This window comes from Bubalus kerabau, chromosome 15 (genome assembly GCF_029407905.1).
Source record: "Bubalus kerabau isolate K-KA32 ecotype Philippines breed swamp buffalo chromosome 15, PCC_UOA_SB_1v2, whole genome shotgun sequence".
NCBI lineage: Eukaryota > Metazoa > Chordata > Mammalia > Artiodactyla > Bovidae > Bubalus > Bubalus kerabau.
The window spans coordinates 77,867,053-77,890,911 of record NC_073638.1 but is presented as its reverse complement, the minus strand read 5'-3'; the positions used below and the strand labels follow the sequence as shown (position 1 = coordinate 77,890,911).

General features: G+C 52.7%; 2 protein-coding genes and 1 long non-coding RNA gene across 27 annotated transcripts in view; 1 reads left to right on the top strand and 2 right to left on the bottom strand.

Moving 5' to 3' along the window:
• MADD (MAP kinase activating death domain) overlaps positions 1-9,249 on the bottom strand; it is a 40,752-nt gene extending 31,503 nt beyond the window's left edge. For all 22 annotated transcript variants that reach the window (XM_055547048.1, XM_055547052.1, XM_055547049.1 and 19 more), the window contains exons 1-7: positions 9,083-9,249; positions 5,412-5,571; positions 4,208-4,804; positions 3,505-3,808; positions 2,667-2,798; positions 2,020-2,133; positions 662-742 (exon numbers count right to left, since the gene is read on the bottom strand). In XM_055547048.1, coding sequence (XP_055403023.1) covers positions 662-742; positions 2,020-2,133; positions 2,667-2,798; positions 3,505-3,808; positions 4,208-4,804; positions 5,412-5,473 — 1,290 coding nt within the window. In that variant the 5' untranslated portion in view covers positions 5,474-5,571; positions 9,083-9,249. The remainder of the gene's footprint in view (positions 1-661; positions 743-2,019; positions 2,134-2,666; positions 2,799-3,504; positions 3,809-4,207; positions 4,805-5,411; positions 5,572-9,082) is intronic.
• A 1,588-nt stretch (positions 9,250-10,837) lies between these two features.
• NR1H3 (nuclear receptor subfamily 1 group H member 3) lies at positions 10,838-18,044 on the bottom strand. Of its 4 annotated transcripts, none has more exons than XM_055547072.1 (10): positions 17,845-18,043; positions 17,007-17,086; positions 16,302-16,490; positions 15,525-15,791; positions 14,947-15,155; positions 14,660-14,839; positions 14,379-14,478; positions 11,632-11,745; positions 11,384-11,412; positions 10,838-11,133 (listed from the first exon to the last, which is right to left on the bottom strand). In XM_055547072.1, exons 2-10 carry the CDS (start codon positions 17,047-17,049, stop codon positions 10,987-10,989), a joined length of 1,278 nt encoding a protein of 425 aa, XP_055403047.1. In that variant the 5' UTR covers positions 17,050-17,086; positions 17,845-18,043; the 3' UTR covers positions 10,838-10,986. The 4 variants fall into 4 exon arrangements, with proteins under 4 accessions (XP_055403047.1, XP_055403046.1, XP_055403048.1 ...); XM_055547071.1 differs by having other exon boundaries at positions 11,318-11,412; positions 17,845-18,041; XM_055547073.1 differs by lacking the exon at positions 11,384-11,412 and having other exon boundaries at positions 17,845-18,044.
• On the top strand, positions 11,855-13,777 carry LOC129627653 (uncharacterized). Its single transcript, XR_008702657.1, has 3 exons — positions 11,855-11,987; positions 12,374-12,467; positions 13,650-13,777. It is a non-coding gene; the product is annotated as an uncharacterized LOC129627653 (long non-coding RNA).
• Positions 18,045-23,859: the final 5,815 nt, after the last annotated feature.

Below are 23,859 nucleotides of genomic sequence, written 5' to 3'. Positions count from 1 at the left end.
AAAATGACTCATGTAAATCCAAACGGGTTTCACCTAGAGGTATTGCTAAGTGACTGAGACAACACAGAGAGAGACTTCTGAAGACTCTCCAAATGAGGAGTTCCTAAAAAGAAACACAGAGCTATCTACTGGTGGTCCTACACAAGACACACAGCAGGGCAGGGGGCCAGGGTCTCATCACGGTTTACCTTCAGGTACTGTGTTCAGCATGCAGGGGAAGAAGAAAATCAATCAATGAAAATGTGTTTATGGGGTTTACTCAAAGGAAGGAATTTTTGAAGAAATGATTCTGTAGGGACCAGAGATCAATTCAAGAGAAAAACATGAAAGGAGCCAGACTGTCCAAACTGCTGACTCCCTCCTTAGGAGACAGAGAATATTCTGAGGCCGTTAAGAAGGGCAGCTGTGACAAGCAGAAGGTGAAGGGTGGTTTTACGCACTAGAGGGTGGTGGGAGGGGCGCACACAGTGAATGAAAAGGAATCTAAATGGCTCTTCTCTGAGATTCACCCTGCCACCCCACTTTTCTGGAGCCTGCCCACAGCTAAGAAGACCTACTCGACTGGACGTCAGCAAGGAGACTGGGCCTCTCAACAGCTGTCTGCCAACAGCAGTGCTACGGCTGCTGCTGCCCCCCTTCCTCTTGGTCCCTCTTCACCCACCTGCTTCAAATGCTTCTTCAACTCTAACGATTCCGGCTCCGGCAGGATAGGCAGCACTTCCGCATTAGTGGGGGCAAGCACCTGCACCAGAGAGAGCAAACGTGCGGCCTTAGAACGAGTTGCTCTTACATAAGAGTAAGGAAAAAGAGCAGGAACTTAGATACACAATGCTGTTGTTTTTAGTCACGAAGTCGTGTCTGACTCTTTTGCGACCCCATGGACGGAGGAGCCTGGCGGGCTCCGGTCCATGGGATTTTTCAAGCAAGAATACTGGAGTGGGTTGCCATTTCCTTCTCCAGGGGATCTTCCTGACCCAGGGAGCAGTATTCTTGCTTGAAAAATCCCATGGACGGAGGAGCCTGGCGGGCTCCGGTCCACGGGATTTTTCAAGCAAGAATACTGGAGTGGGTTGCCATTTCCTTCTCCAGGGGATCTTCCTGACCCAGGGAGCAAACCTGCATCTCCTGCTTGGCAGGCGGATTCTTTACCATCTGAGCCACCAGGGAAGCTCCTTACATATATACAATACTGTTATATACATGCAAACACATACATTATATATGCATGTACATAAATATATATATATATATATATGCATGTATATGACAGATATACACACCTGAAGGGAAACAGTATACCTAAATGTTCTTGGTGACTCTCCCTAGCCCACAGGCTCATGGGATTGTGCGAGGTCTTGGCCAGGGCACTGGGGACCTTCCATCTCCATGACGGCATATGCGTTCTTCAGTTGCAACATGCAGGATCCTTTAGTTGCAGCACGCAAACTCTTAGTTCTAGTTCCCTGACCAGGGATCGAACCTGGGCCCCCTGCAGAGGGAGCATGGACTCTTAGCCACTGGACCACCAGGGCAGTACCAGGATCATGCTTTTTGTTTTGTTCTTTGTACTTTTATTTTTACTCTCTAAAGTTTTATGGCAAACACATATAAGGGCTACCTACCGAAGCTTGAATGTATTCACATTACAGAATGTTAGTAATATACTTTTTTAAAATCTGCACTGAAAGGCAGTTTCTTACTAGAAACTACACTCCCAGAAAACCAGTAAATGACCTACGCCGTAGGTAATAATTCTGCAACCATAACTGCTCTGCTGCTCTTGGAAGATGCGGGGAAACACTTAACTCGAGAAAAACTAAACCTTATAATTCTCTGGGTGCTAACCAAGGGCCTATCAAGACAATAAAGTAAAAGCAGCATTTTTTTTCAAAAAATTTTGTTTCAGTGAGTTTCACAGTAGCAATCACCCACAAATTTAGGACCTTCCAGGCAGTAATCTAGAAAAACAGAACACACTCCTATTCTAGGCCCCACGGAGCCTCAGACAAGGGGCCTCACCCTATTGCTGTCCAGATCTACTAGCCACACGTCATCAGGCATTTTGAAGTCCAGTTTGTAGAGGAAGAAGCTGGCAGGGACCCCAATGATGTATGGTGTTGGAGCCAAGAGCAGCTGTGCAAAAGACAGAGAACAAAACCACAATCTACTGTGATCACTTATCAGGTCAAGATTTTTCCAGGGGAGGAAAACATAGGTCCACAATCCCTTTTCCAAAACCCTTGAAGGCAGATGTGTTCCAAAGTTCAGAATGCTTCAGATCTTAGAGAAGTAATAGTATATATTACACATGTTATGTACTACCTGCAGCAAGGTAGCCAGTAGCCTATAATCCCTGACATTAATTGTGATAAGTAAAAACTATAAATAATGGATCCACGTATATGTATGGCTGAGTCCCTTCGCTGTTCACCTGAAATTATCATAACACTGTTAATCAGCTATACCCCAATACAAAACATGAAGTTTAAAAAAAAAGCCTAAATGGCCTAAGTTTTCCCACCAGATCAGTTCACATTTTGTGGACAAATAAGTTATGACAAGGAATTCAGGACCAGGACTGATTTACAACTTCTTTGGGCATGGAGCCTTCACCTGGACAGTGTCAGAACAGAGGTGACAAAGCCAGAAGACGCCTTAAGACTCACCTGTTCTGCCGACGCCATGCAGGTGGGCAGCAGTGGGATAACAGGAAACATATACTCCAAGGGGTAGATCATCGCCACAAAGGCCATCACGGACATGGAGAGTGCATTGTAGTCTCGGGACTGGAGCACAACCTGCCGCAAACCGTACCAGAGGGATTTCTCGACAGAATCAGTAAGGCTGAAGTGAAAAGAGCCTCTGACACTACAGTTTAATCTCTTTTCACCAAGGCCACGGCCCTGGGACCTTAGTTTCCACACTTATCACTGCCCTACACCCCGCCCTGCCTGTCACCTCCCAGTGTAAGCACTGCCCAAATCCTCCCTTGAGCCATTCCTTTACCTTCTTAGTTCTTGTTCCCCAAATCCCAGGGTCACTCGTCAGTACAGAATTACTGAGATTTCCAGAGAATTAGGCTGGTACAGTTGAGGATCATTCAGCTGAGTGTCAAGCTCTCTGAATATATCCCACACGATGCTCAGTTGCTCAGTCAAGTCAATCTCATTGCAACCCTATGGACTGTAGCCCACCAAGGCGCCTCTGTCCATGGGATTTCCCAGGCCAGAATACTGGAGTGAGTTGCCGTTTCCTACTCCAGGGGATCTTCCCGACCCAGGGATCAAATCCATGGCTCCTGCACTGGGCCCCCTAACCCACGTGATGCTGGTACCGTAATTCGACCCTCACCCGCTGAGAACCTACTGTATACCTGGTATCACGTTATCTCTTGGAGATAGATGATGAAAAAGATGTGGTCCCTAATCCTCATCTTTGATGGTCTAGCCTCCGTCACACTTCGAAGCCCTTCCCCTAGAACGGCCTAGAACGCTGCCCTCTCACCTTGTGCTCTAACAGGATGCAGGTGAGCACCTGTAGACAGGCGTCCACACCCAGAAGCTCCAGGGGGAGGTGCAGCGGGAAGTCCACTAGGGTGAATCGAGAGGGGTCTGGGAGAGCAAAGGTCAGAGCCTGCTGGAGTTCCTGGGGCAGGACCTCAATGTCCACTCGCTTCTGCCCCGAGACAGGTACTGGGGAGCGCAGCAACCGGTAGATCCAGGCCTCAATCTCCCGTAGGTCGTGCAGCAGGGCGCTTGACTTCTCCTCCACTAACAACGATCCAGTAAAGATGCGCCACACGGTGTCCCTGAGGAGCAGACACATAAGCAGTGGGAGCTGACACCTCACGGCAGCCCCGCGTAACCACACAGCGTCTAATGACGGCAACGGAGAAGACTTCTCTATGGGCTCAGCCAGGACCACAGGATGCACACAAGGGTGATGACAAGTGCAAAAACGTACACGCAGCAAGGACTTCAAGTCCTGCCCATCCTGAAACACCCAACTCCTCAGCATCACTCCAAGCACGATCATGGAAGGAGGTCTAACTCTGCAGCAGTCTTTCACTTCCATGGATTAACGTTAAGCGTTTAAGGAGGTCTGAGGGACCTCAGGCTTTAGAGGGAAATCCCTACGCCCCTCACCATCCAACTACACCTCAACTCCAGATGCCTCCCCTGTTTCGAGCAGCGGCAGCGAACCATACCTCTGTATGCCTCGAGGGAGGCCCAGTTTCTTGCCCAGCAGGCGCTCGCTGCAGCAGTCCACCAGACGCTTGAGGGTGTACAGACACTCGCGGAAGGTGGAGAAGAAGGGGTAGTGGCTGAGCACGCACAGGGACGTCAGCGTGCTGTTGCGAGACCGGCTCCCCGCCTTGGCCCGGCGTCTGGCCCGCGGAGACTGGCTCACATCCGGGGTGGAGTCGGCACTGGGCGGCTGCAGGGCTGGGCCGCTCTCCGAGGTCTTGGGACCCACCTCCTCCGAGACGCAGGGGGCTCGGGGCCCTTCCTTCCCCCGGGACCCTGGCCCGGCCTCCCCCTTTTCCTTAGGCACGCGCTTTTGGAAGGAGCGGTAGAAGTTGACGCAGATGCCATATCGGGTGACGCCAGTGTCCTTGTCCGTGAGGGTGAAGACAAAAGAGGTGTCATCCCGCAGGGTCATGCGCCGCTGCCGCACGCTCAGGCAGCCCTCCGGCTGGCAGAAAAACACGACATCCGGGGGCAGGGGAAACTCCGCGTGGTCCTCTAGCGGGTACCGCCGTAGCAGTTCCGGAGTCTGGGCCACACTGTCACTGCTCGGGTGCCTGGAGAACATACAGACAAGGTCAGCAGCCTGAAGGGACAGCATGCTCTTTTGGGTTTTAACCACAGTAAAGGAAAATAATAATAATAATAATTTAACCACAGTGGAAAAATAAATGCTCTTTGCGTAAGGTAACCTAGCTGCAGGACCTGGGAAAGCATGCCACGTTGAGGTCTGCGTTGCCATGAAGATGCCTATCCTAAAATGAAAGGCAAATGGCGACAGTAAAATTATCACTACACTGTAAGATGACTAGCATCTTTCAAGGTGAGTTAGCTAATGAATTCCCCAAGGAGCATGGGTAGACAGAAAAGGAGCACAACGTACTTTTCCTTTTTTCCAAAATAAGGAAGCTGAAGTAGATAAGAGTGTATTTGCTCAAAATCACAAAGATGCTATTTAAGAGCAGAGGTTTGCTCTTTCTCTTCCTCCAGGCCAGTAGCCTCGATCCGCCTGTTCTGTTTTTCCAACTGGCAGCAAAGTTCCCATCAGGGTCAAATAACGGAAGAATGAGATATGCAAAGCAATGTGGGAGTAGGGAAGGGGATTCCTTACAGATTTTGTGGCTACCCCAGATGACTGGACAAAATCAGTCATTTCCTGGTTACCTGGCCCCTACGATCACCAGGTAGTCAAGTAACCGAGGACAGGACTTCTTCTTTTGCACCATGGCTCCAATTCATCAGTTCATCTCAGAGAAACTTCAAGGCACCAGGCGTGGAGTCAACGTTTGCAGGACGAATTCTGATGTTATCTGAAAAGCCAAGTCTAATAGGAAAAAAAGTACTGATAAGATCCACTGCTTCACCTGAGGGACTCTTTCCTCTCCATGTCAACCCAGGTCAGAAAATCTTCCATTTTACTACTAAAGATAGGAGAACATGACACTTTTCCCAGTCTAGAGCTCTGTCCCAGCTTATGAGCTCACAGAGTCACATGTCAAGAAGTAGGATAAATAATGGCTCACCTCCCATCCCTACAAACCAGGGCGTTTCCAGCCTCACTTCTGGGGCTGTTTCTGAAAAAGAGGCCTGGTCACTCCAATCTGGACTCAATTATCATAATAACAAAAATTAAGTCACTTTCAGGATTGCTGCAGGATACATCAGGATCAAACCAGACTCTGTAATCAGAACTAATCTGCACTCCTAGCTCTAGGTGGAAACCTAATTATTCTGTTCCAACATTCTGCGTTCAGCTTGATGTGAAACCACCCTATAGACTATACTTAATTGCACTCAGACAACAACAAAAGACGGCTACTCTACCCCATGTGATCTCAAACGAGGGCTCTCTTTGCCCCGGCTGCTGCCTCCATTCCATTTTTCTTCCCTCTTTAAGCAAGAAAGGGGCCAAGAGGCTACAGATACTAGCTCTGCCCTTGGTGCTGAATCATAGTCTTCTGCCTCTACTCTGGTTCCAGGATTTGAATCAGTGATACAATACACACGGATGAGGCCCTGTCCTTCTGGATCTTAGAGATAAAGAATCTAAAGGCAGAAACAACAGGATTTCTGTGAAGAGAGGGAGAGGTGCTCAGGGAAATTTCTAAACCACAGTCCAAAATTAGGGAAAGCTTCCATGTCTTGCCGTGGAGAAGGAAATGGCAACCCACTCCAGCATTCTTGCCTGGAGAATCCCATGGACAGAGGAGCCTGGTGGGCTACTATCCTTGGGGTCGCAGAGAGTCAGACACGACTGAGCGACTGAGCACTTACTCACTCCATGTCTTAACTGCAATTTATTTCCTGTTCAATTTCCATATACTTCCCTAAACAAAATGTTTCACTTCATGCCAAGGCCACTTTCAGCACTTCCAGCATTGCACCTCTGTGCCCAACACATGGCCACACTAGGACCTTGTTCACTGCACACACAGAACCCCACTGCACTACACACACTCTTACACACCACTCCCTTCTTTGCTGCTGCATGTACAATGCAAATACTCCCTGTAGGCTTAAGGCTCTACCTGATCTAGATGAGAAGTTATATCTTTTTTTCTCTCCTACTTAACCATTTTTAAAAACTATTTACAGCACCTCTCCAATCCTCAAAATACTTCTCCCTCCTTTCCCTTGCTCCCCATAGAGGGCCTGCAGGTAATAGGATTCAGTTTTGTCTCCATAGCAACTCTGGCTCCAGCACTATTTATAGCAGAGCTGCCGCCCCTCCCCTGCGTGGTGACCGCACAGTGCTAGCAGCTGCTACCCCAGAGCTGCCCGGTGCCCATAACCATTCATTCTCCTTGAATCTAGAGAAGCCTCTTCCACTGACAGCATCTACTGATTATCAGGTTATCTCCTCCCTCATGTGCCTTTAGTTTGCACTTGGTCCTAATTCTGGATTTTGTTAAGAGATTACCTCCCTTCTATACAACCACAACCACGTTCCCAAGCTTGCCGTATACTCATTTCTAGGCATCACTGCCACCGCAAGAGCCCTCTGGGTCTCCCCACTGCTATGGAATCATGAGCATACTGCAGAATGCAGAGCACTGTTAACAGAGCTCCTCCCAAGCGGAATGAGAAGGGGAGGGGAACACAGAAATGAAATGGGAAGATGGGTAAAAACATAACTCATTCTCTAAACAATTACGTGTTTGTGGTGGTCATTTTATGATGTATTTAAACGTCAGATCACTGTTGTACATCTGAAACTAACATAACAGTGTACTGTCAACCACACTTCAATAAAAATGTTTGCTCCAAAAAAAAAAAAAAAAGAATCATGTGGAAAATGCCTAGTGAGAGCCAAAGCACCTTAAAATAAAACAGAACTCGCAGGACCAGGGCTCAAGCCTGAGCCTTTAAATCTATGTTTACACTGAAAACCAGGAGCCCTTTACAACCAAAAATCTAGAAGATCACACCTGAAGCATCTTCTACTGATATACTAGGCATCGGACCTCTATCCTTGGTGGGATCCCAGCCCCCTCTGAACTGAAAATCACTTGATAAAACTGAAATCATTATCATGCTCTACAGTGTTCATCTCCCTCCAAAGCCACAAGGACCCAGAGACGCCGTGACCATTCTGGCCACTAGCGACAGGATGGGTTTTTAGCCTCGGCTCATATCTCATCAACAGCCACTGCCTTCAGTTATTCAGACTGCAGAGATAACTAAGGCTTTCCTACCCATTCGCTCCCTTCTCCCCTCCTCACAAAGACTCTGGATCCTCTAACACGACCTATAACTCAACACTCTGTCTTCACATCCACCCACTCGGCCTCTAGCCTCAACCACATTTACAAAACGTAGAACCCATCATTATTAGCCCCTATATTCCAAAGGCATCAAGCTCCAAACACAAACCTACCTGCTGAAGTTCTACACAGTTACCATCCACTGCATCCACAGAGCTTGAAATTATCTGTGTCTTTTCAGCTTACAAACGGTCACACGGACCAGCTCCTTGGATCTGTCCCCCGTTTGGGGCAGGATGTTAATAGTAAAGCCACAGGAACCAGAGAGTGATATGACATCTTCGCTGACGTGAGCAACGACAGGAGGCTCTCTCCCCTCCCCCTCCTCCCCAGGCAGTGACCTTGCAAGCGCATCAGCACAGACTGGTCCAGCTTGGGGAAGAATGAGAGCAAGGAGGCAGGCGCTAGGCAGGGATGGGGAAGAGGGGAGGACAGGAATAGGAGGGCGAATTTAGAGGTGCACGAGGACGAGCAGGGAAGCTGTTGCAGTAAAGATGAACAACGGCGTCTCCACTCACCAACAAGCCAATTTTGAAACACCGAATTAAAAAATATATATATATATATTTTTGAAGAACCAAATGTCCTTCTTCAAAACCTAACCAAAGATAAGCCGCGCGCGTGCGCGCACACACATACACACACGCGCACAGAAACACACACACAGACACACACAGGCTCGCCATGTGCTTAGCACGGCTCGGGCCCCCGGGCTGGACAGCTCTGCCCGCCCCCTCACCTGCTGGACAGTTCTCCCCCCGCCCCCGCCCCGGAACCAGGGCCGCCAGCCCGCCCCGTAGGAACCCAGCCCTGCAGCCGCAAGCTGCGCCCAGGCTCGCAGCCCGAACCCCCTCAGCGGCCCGGACGCCCCCTCCTCCAGCCCCACCGCCCCTATTCCTTACCGACCCCTGCTCTGCCTCTCGAGACCCCCATACCCTCTCACACGCCTCTGGGGCCTCCTTAGAGACCCCTTCCCCCTGGAGCTCCTGTTCCCTCCCAGGATCCGCTTCCCCTCGGGGAACCCAATTCCCAACACCTTCCTAGGGCCCCCAGTGGTCCGGACCTTCCTACCTCCCGGGCCTAGGGGGACCGGCCGGGCTCGGCTGGACGTCCCCGGGCAAGCCGGGCGTCAGTGGCTCCCCGGCCCCGGCGCCGCTCGGAGCGCAAGCCAGTTCCGCGTCTGCACCAGGGGGGGCGCGCACCTCTCCAACTAGGTGAAGGAAGGGGAGGCTGAGGGGCCGGGGGCCGTACCATTCACCCCCGGGGGTGGGGGGGGACAGGGCTGCACCAAGCCGAGCGCCGAAGGGCGGAGCCGGTCTCGGGAGAAGGGCGTTTACGCACACACCTAGGCGTGAGGGAGTAGGAGCGCGATGGGGCGCGTACGTGCCAAGGGGAGGGCCCACGGGAACGCTGCTGTGGGTGTGGGTTGCGCAAACATTTCAGTTCGACACGGTAATAGAGCCCATTTCAATGATGGTACGTTCACCCTGGAAGCGACTTCTCAAAATAAGCTGCTCTCAGACTTTCTCGCCGTCCCCTTCACTTCACTTCCCTCTCCACCCCCCGCTCGCGGTTTGGAAGCGCCCAGCCGCCCGTGCAGGGAAGCCAGCGGCCGAGGCGGCGGAGCCTACCAACTCGGGACGGCGGAGGGGGGGCGGGGCCGGGCGGCTTGAGGCCGGAAGGCGCGGCCGCGTTATCACCTACGCCCGGTGCGCTCCAAGGAAGGGGGCGTGGGCGGCGCCGCGGGGCCCGCTGGGAAATGCAGTCCAGCCCTTCTGAGAGGCTCAACCCGAGACGCGGCAGCCTCCCCTTGGCTTCAGAGGACATTCCCCACCCCCCACCCCCACCCCAGTCCCACAGGGCCTGCGGGCCAAGAGGAAGGACTTATTGTCCTTTGATTTTCAGGAAAATCGAGGCATTGGACCTGCACGCGCTAATACAGGTGCGCGACTGAGGCGTTGGTTCTGAAAAATAAATCCAACACCCCTCTCCAGAGAAAGACAACGCGCGATCCCACCGGGATCCCTGAAGGGGAAGCAGGCCTCCCAGCCTCAGCACCTCATTGGCCCCTTACGGCGCAATGGGACTGGTAAAAGGAGGTCCCCTCTCACGGCCGAGGCTGTCACTTTGTGACCTGCCTCCCTCCTCTTGAGTCTGGAAGCGGACCCTCAAGGACACACTAGCTTCCCGCCTCCGGTGGTCGGGCCCCAACTCCCACCCCCCAATCCAGAAATCGGTTTTTCTCCTTCTGAATTCAGTTTGGTCTTCCTCTACAAACATCCTAAAGGAAATCAGCCCTGAATATTCATTGGAAGGACTGATGCTGAAGCTGAAACTCCAATACTTTGGCCACCTGATGCGAAGACCTGACTCATTTGAAAAGACCGATTCTGGGAAAGATTGAAGGAGGGAGAAGGGGACGACAGAGGATGAGATGGTTGGATGGCATCACCGACTCAATGGACATGAGTCTGAGTGAACTCCGGGAGTTGGGGATGGACAGGGAGGCCTGGGGTGCTGCAGTTGTGGGCTCGCAAAGAGTCAGACATGACTGAGCGACTGAACTGAACGGAACTGATACAAACAGTGCCAGACCTCTTGAGAGTGTGGCAGCCCCGAGGCACTTACAGCCAAGCGGAGGGACAGTGCAGAATTTCTCTGGGGGCCCTGTGGGGAAAAACAGGAAGTGGTAGAAGCAGTATGGGCAGCGCCTGGAGAGCCTAGTGCAAAGGGGCCCCCAGGTTCATCCATTTGACAGGGTTCACACAGTGTTCAGGTGGAGCACAGTGTGGATATCCCGACTACTCAGCAGCCACAAAACTCCCAACCCTTTGACTCTCCTTTAATGCCACGTGAGGATCTCCCCTGCCCAGCCCTCAGGAATGTTTGTCCTTCATCTGGCTCCACCTCTAGGAGGCAGCCACCCAGCCTCAGTCATCCAGCCCAGGAAAACAGAAGACACGGAGGAGGAACTGTCATTCGTGCACATCCCAGATCTCAGAGAGCAGCGGGGGAAGCTTCTTATCCTGCAGGCGCAGGGCAAACACTTGCTCTGAGTGGACGCTGCTCAGTGTCCGGAGGCTCACCAGTTTCATCAGCATCCTTGGGAACATCAGTCGGTCCTAGGAAAGGAGAAGGACAAGTAGGGCCTTTTGTCTCTCCCCAGGGAAGAGGGGCCAGGGGTAGGGGAGTTGCGGGAGAGGCAGAGAAGTGTCTGTGCTGGATGCAGTCAGGGAGGGGTTCTAGAAGGGAGAGCAGGTTTTCTGGGGATGAGCTGTGGGGAGGAGGGACAGTGGGGAGACTCACATGGGGGTGGTGGATGGAGACGTAGGCATGCAGGGCCTCCACATATGTGTGTTGCAGCCTCTCTACCTGGAGCTGGTCCTGCACGTTGGGCCGGTCTACGGGTCACCAACAGAGTTGAGTGGCAGGTCTGGCCAGGGTCTCATTTCCATACCCCAAATCACAACCCCAGAAATAGGGACCTGCCGCACCCAACCTCTCCTATCCCACAGGAACACAGCAAGGGCCTCCACCCCCACGATCATTGCCCTAAGACGCCTGCAGCCCTCTCTGGTTTGAGTCTCTCGCTGGTTTTCCCTCTTGCCCCTCCTCCGCACCTGCAGAGAAGATGCTGATGGCAATGAGCAAGGCAAACTCAGCATCATTTAGCTGCAGCTCGTTCATGGCTCTGGAAAACTCGAAGATGGGGTTGATGAACTCCACCTGCAGCCCTGGGAGGAAGAAGAGAGGCTGGGGACTGTGGCATGGGCTTTGTTGTTCAATCCCTAAGTCATGTCTAACTCTCTTGCAACCACAGAGACTGTAGCCCACCAGGCTCCTCTGTCCATGGGATTTCCCTGGCACAAATATTGGAATGGGCTGCCATTTCCCTCTCCAGGGAATCTTCCTGACCCCAGGACTGAAGCTGGGTCTCCTGCACTGGCAAGCGGATTCTTTACCACTGAGCCACCTGGTGAGTCCCGTGACATGGGCAGCACAGCTCAATTTAGGAAGATACCAGGAAACTCAGTCAGAAGTCCCCAGGCTCTGCTGTGTAACCTTGGATAAGCTTCTTAGCCTCTCTAAGTCTCTTCTGTGAGGTGGGAATCATATCTGAACTTATAGAATTGTGATGGTTAAATGGTAAAGCATACAGACCCCTTTGCACTGAACCCAGCATATAGGACATGCTGAATTAAATAATCACAATAATAATTCTGTTAGAATTCTTCTTAGAACTCTTCAGGGCCCCACATTACTAGAAATAGAGGCAACTCTATGTTTGTTTACAAAAAGACTTCTTCACTGGCAACTGGCCTTACTTTGAATAGTAGCAATACATTTCATTTTCCATCACAGGGGAGACAGCAGTGTGTTGAGGGTGTGGACTCTGTTGTTGGACTCCCTGGGTTTGAGTCCTGGCTCTACCACTTCCTAGGCTGTGTGACCTTGGGTAAGTTATTTAAGCTCTCTGGGCTTTGGTTTTCCTATCTCTAGGCTGGAAATAATACTACCTATCTCATAATGGGTCCTTAGAATAATGAGTGGCACATAAAATAACTGCCATATAAGTGTTTGTTGAATAAATTAAAAAAAAAAATAGAACCAGTCTTCTTACTGAGAAGACTGAAGTTCAATAAATCATGACTTGTTCTAAAGGATAGCGTTCTAACAAACGTTTCTCCCAAACACAGTCAAACTCTCTCCACCCTACCCATCCCCTAGGTTTTCTCAGATGTCTTTTAGCAACCATCTGCTAACTTTTCCATTCCAGGCTTCTCGATTAGTCACTTCCTGTACTTTCACCCCGATGTTTATCAAGTGTGTCTTGATACACTTAATGGACAAGCTCTGTTTAGAAAGCCCTTCTTGGTGAGGTGTCCAGCCTTGGATGGTGCTGAACAGCCCCTTGGGAGGACGAACCAGTTTTGGAGTTTTACCTCCTGTGAGGGTCCACTGCTGCTCGCTGAGTGAGCACCCGCACTGTGGTCGGCTCACGTCACTAGCTGCTCACCCGTACGTGCAGCATGTGGTAGTGGAGGTAGAGGGGGAGGGAGACCTACCCAAAGAGCACCGCTCCCCTCACTGAAAACATGAGAAATGAAAGACAAACACTACGACATGAAAACCGCTTATATAAATGAATCTATAAATAGATGCAGATTCAGATAGCCCAAGTCCGTAAGTGCCGAAAGATACGTGCAGACGTGAGAACAGGCAAGGGTTCAGAAGGGAGGATGTTATGAAGGAGAAGGCCGTGGTTGGGTAGAGAAAGGGGGCAGGGCTGGGCTTCTAAAGCAGGAAAAAGTCATTACATCACTCCTATTAGGTGTCTCTACGTTCAAGCAGCACACTGGGCACTATAGAAGGCTAGAGGTGCCCACACAGCCCTCCTATGCCCTATGGTGAAGGGAGGCCTACCTAGAAAGCTCACTGGGTGGCCTGTGACCAGACAAGAGCTGGCCTGAGTCACCAGAAACCTTTCTGAACTCTGCCCTGGAAACCAGGATCCTCCAAACCTGAGAATGGAGTCAGCATCAGCCCTATTTTACAGAGCCACTGACTCAGGTGTTAAACCACTCAGTCTCTTATTTAGCCTCAGTCCGGTCCCTCCAAAACACCTTCTACCTTCCAGCCCTTCTCCCACAGCACAAACATCACCAGCAACCGAATATGAGGAAACCAACGCTGCTTAGCCTGCAAGCAAATATCAGCTAGAGAACTGCACTGTGAACTAATTCTTGGAGAAAGTACTCCAGCTATGGGATGGGGACAGAAGTGTTCCCTCTTATCCTAAAACTGCCCCATCTGGGCATGTCTGCTGTGTTCTAACGCCAATGTCACGGCTCCTCAGAAAGCGCAATTGAAAAGGAGGAAATCAGTCTGCATGATCCTTAAAGAGCACGTCTGTGAAAGGTTTTTCGTGATTGACTACTAAAGGACTCAGTGAGATTTTCGAGTATTTTTCCTAGCTTTTCGTCAAGCAAATCTTTTCTTCAAGCAAAATATTATTCATAAGCACAACATATAATGCAGATTTAAATGGAGCTTCTTGTTTGGCTAAAGTTAGGGTGAAGGACATGTCTGCTCTAAGGTGACACTGTGGAAACCCTGCCTCAGGTTCCTGGGAGCACAGTCTGAGAACCACTGGCCTAATGCAACAGAGATCAGGAATCGGTGTGGGGCAGTTAAGGGAAAACTATCAGCATTTCAACTTTCCGTCTTGGAAAAACAGGTGGGTCCTTCCCTTTGGAGCTGCTCAAACCCTGGGCCTGCAGCTCTGCAGTCGCTATGGACCCCCTGCATGATGGGACAAAATGCATGTGTCCATCCAGCCCAGCCCGTTTGTGAGCTCAGTCCTCACCTGCTTTGGCAAAGTCTTCCCGGTTATAACTGAAATCCTTGAGGAAGGTGATACTCTCACTTCCAGGGTTGTACCTCCGAGAGGTCTCCAGGAGCATCACCTGCACACAGTGATCAGGCTGGTCTCGGCCCGGGGCACCTTCGAGGAAAGGACGGCCCCTCACCCCTACTTCCCGGGCTGGGGGTAGCGGGGAGGACATGGCTTTCCAGGGGGCTGGCTGGAGGCTCCTCCCACAGACATCCTGTTCAGGTCCTCCCTTCACCCCCGTCCCCGCCAGCCACCTCAATCGCAGACGTCTTCAGCAGGGCGATCTGGTCCTCCCGGCTGAGCTGCAGGAAGCCTGGCAGCTGTTTGGCAAAATCCACAATCTCCTGCACGGAGACGATGGCCAGCTCAGTGAAGTGAGCAAAGCGCTGCTGACGGGCCTCCCGGCTCTGGGGATCTGGTGCCATTGGCCAAGGCTGCCCGGAAAGGCAAGGAGGAAGGAAACAAAGCGCCCTGAGCTGGATGTCAAGAAGCCACCTGGGGCTCTGGGCACAGCCGTCTCTTCCCCAAGTCTCTCAGGTACCGTGACTCGAAGCTGGTCTGAGAAGGAGCGCCTGTTACACAGCTGCTGGGCAGCCACCAGCTTCTCAATCATGCCCAGCTGCTCCGGGCTGAGCTGGGGCAGGACTTGGGGAGGTGAGGAAGCCCTCGGGGGTGCAGATGTGGCCTGAGCCTGTTCCTCCTCTTGCCGCTTCAGTTTCTTCAGACGGATCTGTTCTTCTGATAAGACACCTGAGGAGAGAGTGGGACAGGGTGAGGAGGGGAGAAGTGGGGAGACAGGAAACGGGGATTGGGCACAGGAATAGTTTGAGGCTCCAGAAAAGCAGAGAGTGTTGGATAAAGACAAAGAAGATACAAAAAAAAAAAAAATGCCATGTGGCATGTGGGATCTTAGTTGCCAGACCAGGGATGGAACCTAAGCCCCCTGCAGTGGAAGCTCAGTGTCCTAACCATCAAGGAAGTCCCTAAAGAAGAAACTTTAATCCACTCTTAGGAAGGCCTGCAGACTCAGCTGCCTGTCTGCCCCCAGACCCTGGCAGCCACATGTCCCCTCTTCCCCATCAGCCTAACCGCCCCCAGCTCTGGTGTCCAGACACTCACACTCCTCCCGCATGCCCGCCTGGCGGCACTTGCGAAGGCGGCACTCCTGGCACTTGCGGCGCATGTAGGTGTCCATGGGGCAGTGGCCCCCGCTGTGGCAGACGTAGCGTGCCCCTTTGATGACACTGCGGCGGAAGAACCCCTTGCAGCCCTCGCAGCTCAGCACGTTGTAGTGGAAGCCGGAGGCCTTGTCCCCGCACACGCTGCACAGCTCGTTCCCCAGCATTTTGGGGGCGGGCCCCTTTTTCCGCTTTTGTGGACGAAGCTCTGGATGCAGGGAAGAGCCTTCATGTTCTTCTTTGGGGAGAAGGCTTAGTGCCCAGTTGGCCACTGCCCTGAGCACTCAGTGACCTTCATTCACTTCATTATACCAAGACTAGTCTCTCTATTCTAAGAAAGTAGCTCTCATACGCCACACTGTCCTAGGTACTGTCTGAGCCCTTACAGGCGCTGATCCTTACAACAACCTATGAGATGGATGCTCTTATTATTTCCATTTTACTGAGGCTCAGAAGAGCCTAAAAGTGAGTGAAGTCGCTCAGTCGTGTCCGACTCTTTGCGACCCCATGGACTGTAGCCCACCAGGCTCGTCCGTCCATGGGATTTTCCAGGCAAGAATACTGGAGTGAAGAGCCTAAGACAGATGCAGGATTTACACTCAGATCACTTACGTCTAGTTGACGCCAAAGCCTTTGGACTTAACCCTGATCTCATAAGGTAAAGAGTCCTGATTCCGGATCCAGGGAGCCCCCGCCTCCAAATCTGGGAGCTCCTCACCTGTGGCCTCTGGAGGGGCCTCCACACCAGGGAGCAGGGCTGCGGGCTCTGGCGCCTCCAGCCCCATCCTCGAAGTGCCCCCTGCGGACCGCGGTGTGCTGGATTCCTCCCTGAGGATGCACTTGCTGCTTCCCAAGGGCTGGCTGCTTGCATCTTGTGCATCTGGTTCCCACAGCTCCACTGCAGAGTCTGAACCCCGAAAGAGAGACACAAGGGGCCTCAGGTCCCCCCGCATTCTCCTGGGAAACTGCAAGTCTATCTCCACCCACAGAGGGCAGCAAAACGCTGGCTCTGGCTCTGGGACCCTGGGATTGTTGTGGGCTCTAGGGTGAGCCGCTTGTAGTCCTCTGCACCTCAATGCCTTAAATGAGGACGTTAAACTCTGTCCTTTGGGCGGGGGCTGAAGTCCGTCCATCTCAGAGATCAAACAGAACTCTTGAAAGCCAAGCTGGGTAAGCTCTGGACATGCCAAGCCTCCCCAGCAGCAAGCCCGGATTGAGAAGGATGGCAGGTTATCTGCAAGGGCCAGGCACGAGAACCAGCGCAGAGGCAGCCTGGGCAGAAGGAGGTCAGCAACACCCAGAGCAGCTCTGAACTGTTCTCCAGGGGTGGGCAGAAGGCAGGTCATGTAGGAGGCTGATTCCCGCAGGAGGAGAGGAGCCGGTGCCCAGGCTCAGGGGAGAGGGCTGGAGTGAAGACGCTTACCAGGAGAAACATCAGGCACAGGAGCCTCCAGCCACAAAGACATCTCTTCCCGGAGCCCTGGACATTACCAAGGGACTGTCCTGCAGGAAGGATCCAGGTTACACTCTTCCCAAACTGGGTCCCTTCCCCTCCTGATGCTGCCTTTTATCTATCCTCACATATCAGCTTATGTTTACCTGCCATATATGTGTTAGTGCCTGTGCCAAGGCTTGCCATGCCTTCCTCACAACATCCCTGTGATGTCAGGGCCACTCTTAAACCCAATTTACAGATGAGGAATCTGGAGTTACAAGACACGAAGAAAATTGCCTATGGCCACGCAGTTAGGCAGCGGTAGAGCCGAGGTAGACTCCCAACTCTGGTCTCTCCGACCCGAAAACTCTCATGTCTTGGCTACCGTGCCACCTTTTCTCCCCAGGCCCCGCTCCAGGCTGTCAGGGAACATTTGACGCCCCCCCGCCCGGCTTCTGTCAGAGCCCCTTCCCCTTACTCCTGCACTGGGGACCGCAGGCGTTGGGCCGAACCCGGGACAAGTTCTGAGATCCAGACTCCCGCCACCCGCGATAAACACCGCTAGTTAAGACAAACCTCCCTCCTGCCACTTCCCGGGACAAAATTCTCGCCTCCGGGAGTCACCCCAGTTCACATAGAGGACCTCCTCCCCTGGTCGCGACAAGTTATTCTGGGGCTTAGAGCGAGCGCTGCGCTTCCATTACCACCCTCCCTCGCTGCTCCCCAAAGACCCCCTTTCTAAAGCCCCGAGACACCCCGCACCCCCGCCCCCACTCCCGGACACGCAGACGCAGAGCCCGAGGGCAGAACTGAGGCGCAGACCCACCGGTGCCCGGGCCGCCAGACTTCCCGGCCGGGGCAGTCTCTGGAGCCCCCTTGCTGGGAAAGCAGGATGCTGCAGTCCCCCGGTCCGCAGGCCTCGGCGGCGGCCGGGGCACCCAAACTGAGCAAGACAGGGGCCGGGAGCCCGGTACCGACCGACTGGAGCCCGGGCCTCCTCGCCCCCGCCCCCGGCGCTGACTCCGCCCCTGCCGGCCGGCCGGCCCCTCGGCCCGGCGCCACCGCGGCCCCTGCCCCCCGAGCCCGGCGGCCGCATGTCCCCGCAGAGCGGCCCGCGGCTCTCCCCTTCCTCTCCTCACCCTGGCGGCTCGGAGCGTCTCTTACACAAACCGCTGCCTCCCAGGCACCACCCCCCCACCACCACCAGCCCCCCACCACCACCCCACTCCCCGCAGCCTCCAGAGTCGTCCCCTCCCCTCCGGAGACATCTCGGAGAGCAAAGGTCCCGGCCCGGCCCGGAATTGCGACACCGAGCCCCAGCCTGCTTTCCCAGTCTTCCTCCGCCTTCCCTTCCCTGCCTCGGAAGGGGCCGAGCAGCTCTCCCCACCATCTCCAGGCCGGGGCCAAGCTGCGAGAACTCCAGGGGTGGAGACGGGCAGGTTGCTGGGCCTTCCAGGGAGTTTCAGACTGTGGGTGCCCTGCGGGGGGTGTGGGGGCCCTCCGCGAGGGGAAGAGGTTGGGGCGGGGCTGGGGTGGAAAGAAGTCGCTTCAGCACTGGATGGTCTGGGATGGGAGGCTGTAGATCTGGGTACCAGCCCGGAGGACCTGAGAGGGTGTGTATAGGAAGGGTTCCATCACAAGTGAAGGCAGGCCCTGTCCTGCTGCTCCTGAGACCATATCCCTGCCTTCCTGCCTTGCTGCCTGGAACACCGAGGTCTACGCTGAAGGTGGACACCTCATTTTATTGATTTTACCTCCCCTGAAACAGAACCTGACATAGAGTAAGAAACAAGAGTAGGTACTGTGGTCCCGTTTGTTGAATGAATAAGTAAACAAGGAAAACAGCATGATCCTCTTCTATACTTGTTACCTCGAGTCAGTTTCATCACAACACTGCTTCAGTGCAGAGGCTCTGAGCTCAGGTTTTGGATTCAAATTTGGGCCTTGCCTCAGCATCTTATTTGCTATGTGATCTTGATTAAGTGGGCTTCCCTGCTGGCTCAGGCTGTAAAGAATCCGCCTGTGATGCAGGAGACCTGGGTTTGATCCCTGGGCGGGGAAGATCCCCTGGAGGAGGGCATGGCAGCCCACTCCAGTATTCTTGCCTGGAGAATCCCATGGGCAGAGGAGTCTGGCAGGCTATAGTCCATGGGGTCACAGAGTCAGACACGCCTGAGCAACTAACCACAACACATAGCACTTGATTAACTGTTACTTAATGTCTCTGAACCTCTGTTTCCCTATCTTTATAACAGGGATAATAATAATGGTTTTTACCACAGAAGGTTGTCATGGCAATTAAACAATATATCACATGTATCGCACCTAGTAAGAGTACTAGAGATGGTAGCAGTAATCAACCTCCCAATTCCTTCAGCAATGGGTCTTCCCATCACCTTGGCTCGGAACACTATTAACCTTCCAGTGGTTATTTCCATATACATCCCCCTCACTATCTCTTCTGGTCCTTGGAGCCGTCCCAGGAGGGAGGGAGGGTACAGTAATTCTGAGCTCCGTTTTTTCTCGGAGAACACTGAGCTCAGGGCGGAGCCTTTTCCGGGACCACACACAGTCAGTGGCTGAGCTGGGATCGGAATCCAGATGTCCTCACTCGAGTCCCCGTCCTCTTTCTGCGTCAGAGTCCAGGATGCTCGTCTCAGTGTGTCTCAGGTCTGCTGGACCAGTGAAGCACTGAGATGGGCGAAGTGGGGGGGCCAGGCTGCTGCAGTGGAAGAGGCAGGGGGCCCTGGGAATGCTTCAGTGCAGATGTGGGAAGCAAGGGGCTGAGGTTACTGCTGGTTGTCCCCCCCCACCCCGCCCCACTCCCAGTTTCCTGCTCACAGGCTCTTCCTGTTTTGCTGTGAACTCCAGTTCCCATGGGTCCCACATTAAAGCAGAGGACAGGAGGCCAGGGCGGGCAGCCAGAGGGACAGACACGGAGATGAACAGGGCACCAGGGAAGAGGAGAGGGAGCAGGGCAAGAGTGGACATGGGGTGGGGAGAACTGGGTGGGAGAGGCACCGGGCAAGCAGAAACAGAAAGGAGCTTGGTGAAAGATGGGAGGAAGCTCAGGGTGGGACAGGGGGAACGGGTGGAGGTTGGGGACCAAAACTTGAGAAGACAGCAGGCTGGGCGGTGTTGCAAAATCTGCCCATGCATTCATTTTCACATTTCAGAAAAGCCCCTCTGACACCCCCCCATCTCAAAGTTCTGCCTCCAGCTTTTGCTCTTGTTCCCTCTCATCACAAGGTCATCCCCTCACAAGGCCAGCACCCTGGGCTGGGCATCTCTGAGTCATGAGCACAAGGCCCAGCTGTCCTGGGAAAGTAAAAAACCAGGGACTCTGGCTCTTGGGCAACTGAAATGGTTCCGTCTTAAGCACGCACACCCTCTCCCGGCTCCCTCCTCCTCCAGTGGACAGGGAGGGTCAGCGGTGCCACTGAGACACCTGGTGATGGGCACTCGGGTGAAACTCTGGTCGGGGGTCTGATGACCTTTCTTCTGGGAGTCGGGAGAAGACCCTCGTTCACTCCAGATCCTCAACTCCTCGCCTCACGCCCGCATCTCCCCACAGGCCAGGACCAAGGACCACACACGAGCTGCCTCTGTCACCCTCTGAGCCCGGCCGGAGCCGGCTGCTGAACAAGCAGCTTAGGGCGCCATCTCTCCCACGTCAGGGAGTCAGCCTCAGCCTCGTCTCAGAGGAGGAGGAAGCGTGACTGCCTGAGTTACCCCTTCAGGTTACAGAGGTACAGGAGCCTCCCCCGCATGAGGGGAGAGCAAAATGCGCAAAGACCAAAACCCGTTGGTGGTCTCTCCACGGGGGTCCTGGAGACTAAGGACTGGGACGTGTTCCCCAAGCCAGGGCCAGCAGTCAGTTATCTGCAGCGGGCATCACTTCTCACTTTGCCAGACCCCCAAACCTACCTACCAGTCTCCAGGAGGTGTCGGGTGCAAGGCCTCCCCTTCCCAAGGGGGCTTTCCTGTGTGCTTCCTCCACCCCGAGAGGAGGCATCCTGCCTGGGAGCTCCATTTAAGATCTTCCAGGCTCCCCACAACCTGCAGAGGGAATCTGAAGCCAAGACAGGCACATCCCCCAGCCCGTGGTCACATGCACACTAGTTAACTCCCCTCAAAGCGCTCCCCTGAAGCAGGCCACGGCGGTATGGAGGAGGGGGGCAAGTGCTTCCTGCTGCCTCCCTCACTATTCTGGAAGGCTGCAAAGTGTGGGGAGTCGGAGGGGGGGTGGTCATCTTTCAGGCCAACCAAGTTAACTTCTTCTCAACCCCCCAGTCACAGGACAGGGAAGAACCCAGGAATTCCAGGTCGGTGAGTTCAGAGATGATACAGATGGCAGAAAGGAAAAAAAGAAAAGTAACATTTATTAGGCCCTACGACATACATTTATCTTTGCATGTATTATTTTATTTCTCCTTATATATAAAACCCCAAGAGGTAGTTACTAGCAGGAGGGGAAATCTCAGATTTGAACCCAAGTGTAGCTGACTCAAAAGCTCAAACTCAAACAAAATTTCCACCTCACTCCATTACACAAAACTACCTTCCCAACTGGGAAAAACAATGAACTCACACGGGTTTAGGTTCACTTCTGCCAACAAAGGGTAGAACAGCGGTTCCCAAACCTGGCCTCCTTTTCAGAGATTCTGATTTATTTGGCCTGAGGTAGGAAGGGGATGACAGAGGATAAGATGGCTGGATGGCATCACCGACTTGATGCACATGAGTTTGGGTGGATTCCGGGAGTTGGTGATGGACAGGGAGGCCTGGCGGGCTGCAAATCCTGGGGTCCCAAAGAGTCGGACACGACTTGAGTGACTGAACTGAACTGAACTGAGGCCCATGTATCCATCTACACATCTATTCTTTTAGCAGCTGTAGCTAAGAACCAAGATGTGGGAACCACAGAACCATCTGGTGGAAAACAGGCGGAAGCTGGGGGTCCAGAAGCCAGGGCTCCGCTCTCGGCTCTAACATGCACTGTGATGCAATCCTCACCCTTCCGGGTTTATTTCTCACCATCAAAACTGAAATAATATCTTCTCCATCAATACTTCCTACATTGGATATTTGTAGGCACAAAGAAAACAGAAATATTTGAGCAAGTGGGAAGAAAAGCAAAAGATGAATTTAAGGGATTTTTGTTCTACGTGCCAAAATTTAGTAAGCCTGGGATTTACACTCTGATATCACAACAGTCTGGTTACTTTGCAAGGAGAGTAAGGGGCATATTAAAATGAAATATTCAACAACTCCCATTAATATGCAGAATTTTGCCAATTAACCATGTCCCACTCAACCCCACCCACGTGAAAAGGTTTCCTTTGCTAGAAATCTCTTTATTGAAAATATTTGGGGGCCACTGAATATAGTTAAACAATGCAGTTTGAGTAGCCTGTAAGAAATAGCCCATTATAAGGAAAATTTGAATAGAAATCAGAAAACCTGAGTTTTAATCCAGTCTCCTAAATTGTGTGACCTTGGACAAGTCACTTCCTCTTAGGATTTATTTTCTTATCTGTGAAGAAAAGGGGACTAGGTTACATCAAGGATTCAGAGATGCTGATTTATGAAGCTTATTAATGGTCTTCATGAACTTCTTGGGATTGTGTGCAAAATTCTATTTGTGTGTGGACATTTTTCTGGAGGAGAGAAGACTAAATTTTCATCTAATTCATAAAGGGGCTTGTGACTAATTATAAGGCTAAGAACTTTTTGACTACCCAGCCTTCAGATCTCAATTTCTATTCACTCTTCCATAACAATTCTGGAAGCAAAGTTTAGATCCTGAAATATATGTAAATAATTCAATCTGGAGTCCTGGGGCAAAATAATGACTCTGCTTTCTTCCACATGTTCTGATCAGGTTTTATTTCTCCAATGATCTGAGGTAATTGGCTACTAGGGGGCAGATCTGAATCAAAGCATCTCAATGGCCTTTGACCTGACTTCCTGGAGCAGTGAGTCCCTCCCCAAGTTCAGAGGCACAAAGATCTGAAGCCAGACTGGCTGCATCTATATCCTAGCAATGAGTGCCAAGCGGGCCTCTGTCTGAATCTGTGGAAAGCCCATCTACTCCTACTGTATGATATTCTCTTTTCCCTTACCCCTATAATATGTCCCCACTGGTCTGAAACGTCTCCCCTGAGAATTCACTGCTTTGGTTTTGCAGCCTGACCATCCTGTGCAACCCAACCCCTTTGAGAAGAGGCACGGCATCTTGATTCTAATCATCTAAAACTTGGAAGTGGACGGGTGGGAGGAGAAGGAAAAGGACTGGAAGGGGAAGTGAGAGAGCACCTTAAGCTCTGCTCAGGAAATGAACAGTAGGCTAGACTGGGACCAACCTCAGGCACACGGGAAGTCCAAAGGGCTGGTACACCCTGTGTCCTACACCCCGAACAAGCCTTCTTTCAGGGAGTAAGAGCCCGGGCCAAGGCTCAAATTCCACCCTGAGTAAGGCGTGTGGAGACAGCCGCCCTGGGCCACCCCTCGCCTCAATTCGGCACCGGCTCTGGCTCTAGGTCAAGCCCGGCAGCACCCCCAGGCCCGAGGGGGCGCTCGCTCTCCCGGCCACGGTCCAGCCGAATACAAGAGCCACCTTGGTACGGGGGTCTCCGTGAGCAGAGGCAAAATCCACGCTCAGGGGTCTCTTTACCAAGACGAGGTCTTCAAACCCTTTCTGCAAGGCGAGGTCGCGCTACATTCCCACGCTCCTCCTCCACGGCAGGATCGCGAACCTCCTACAGGAATTCCCTCCGGGATTCCTCCTCCCACCATCCCTGCCCCGCACCTTTACCAAGATGGCGGCGAGCGGACTTCC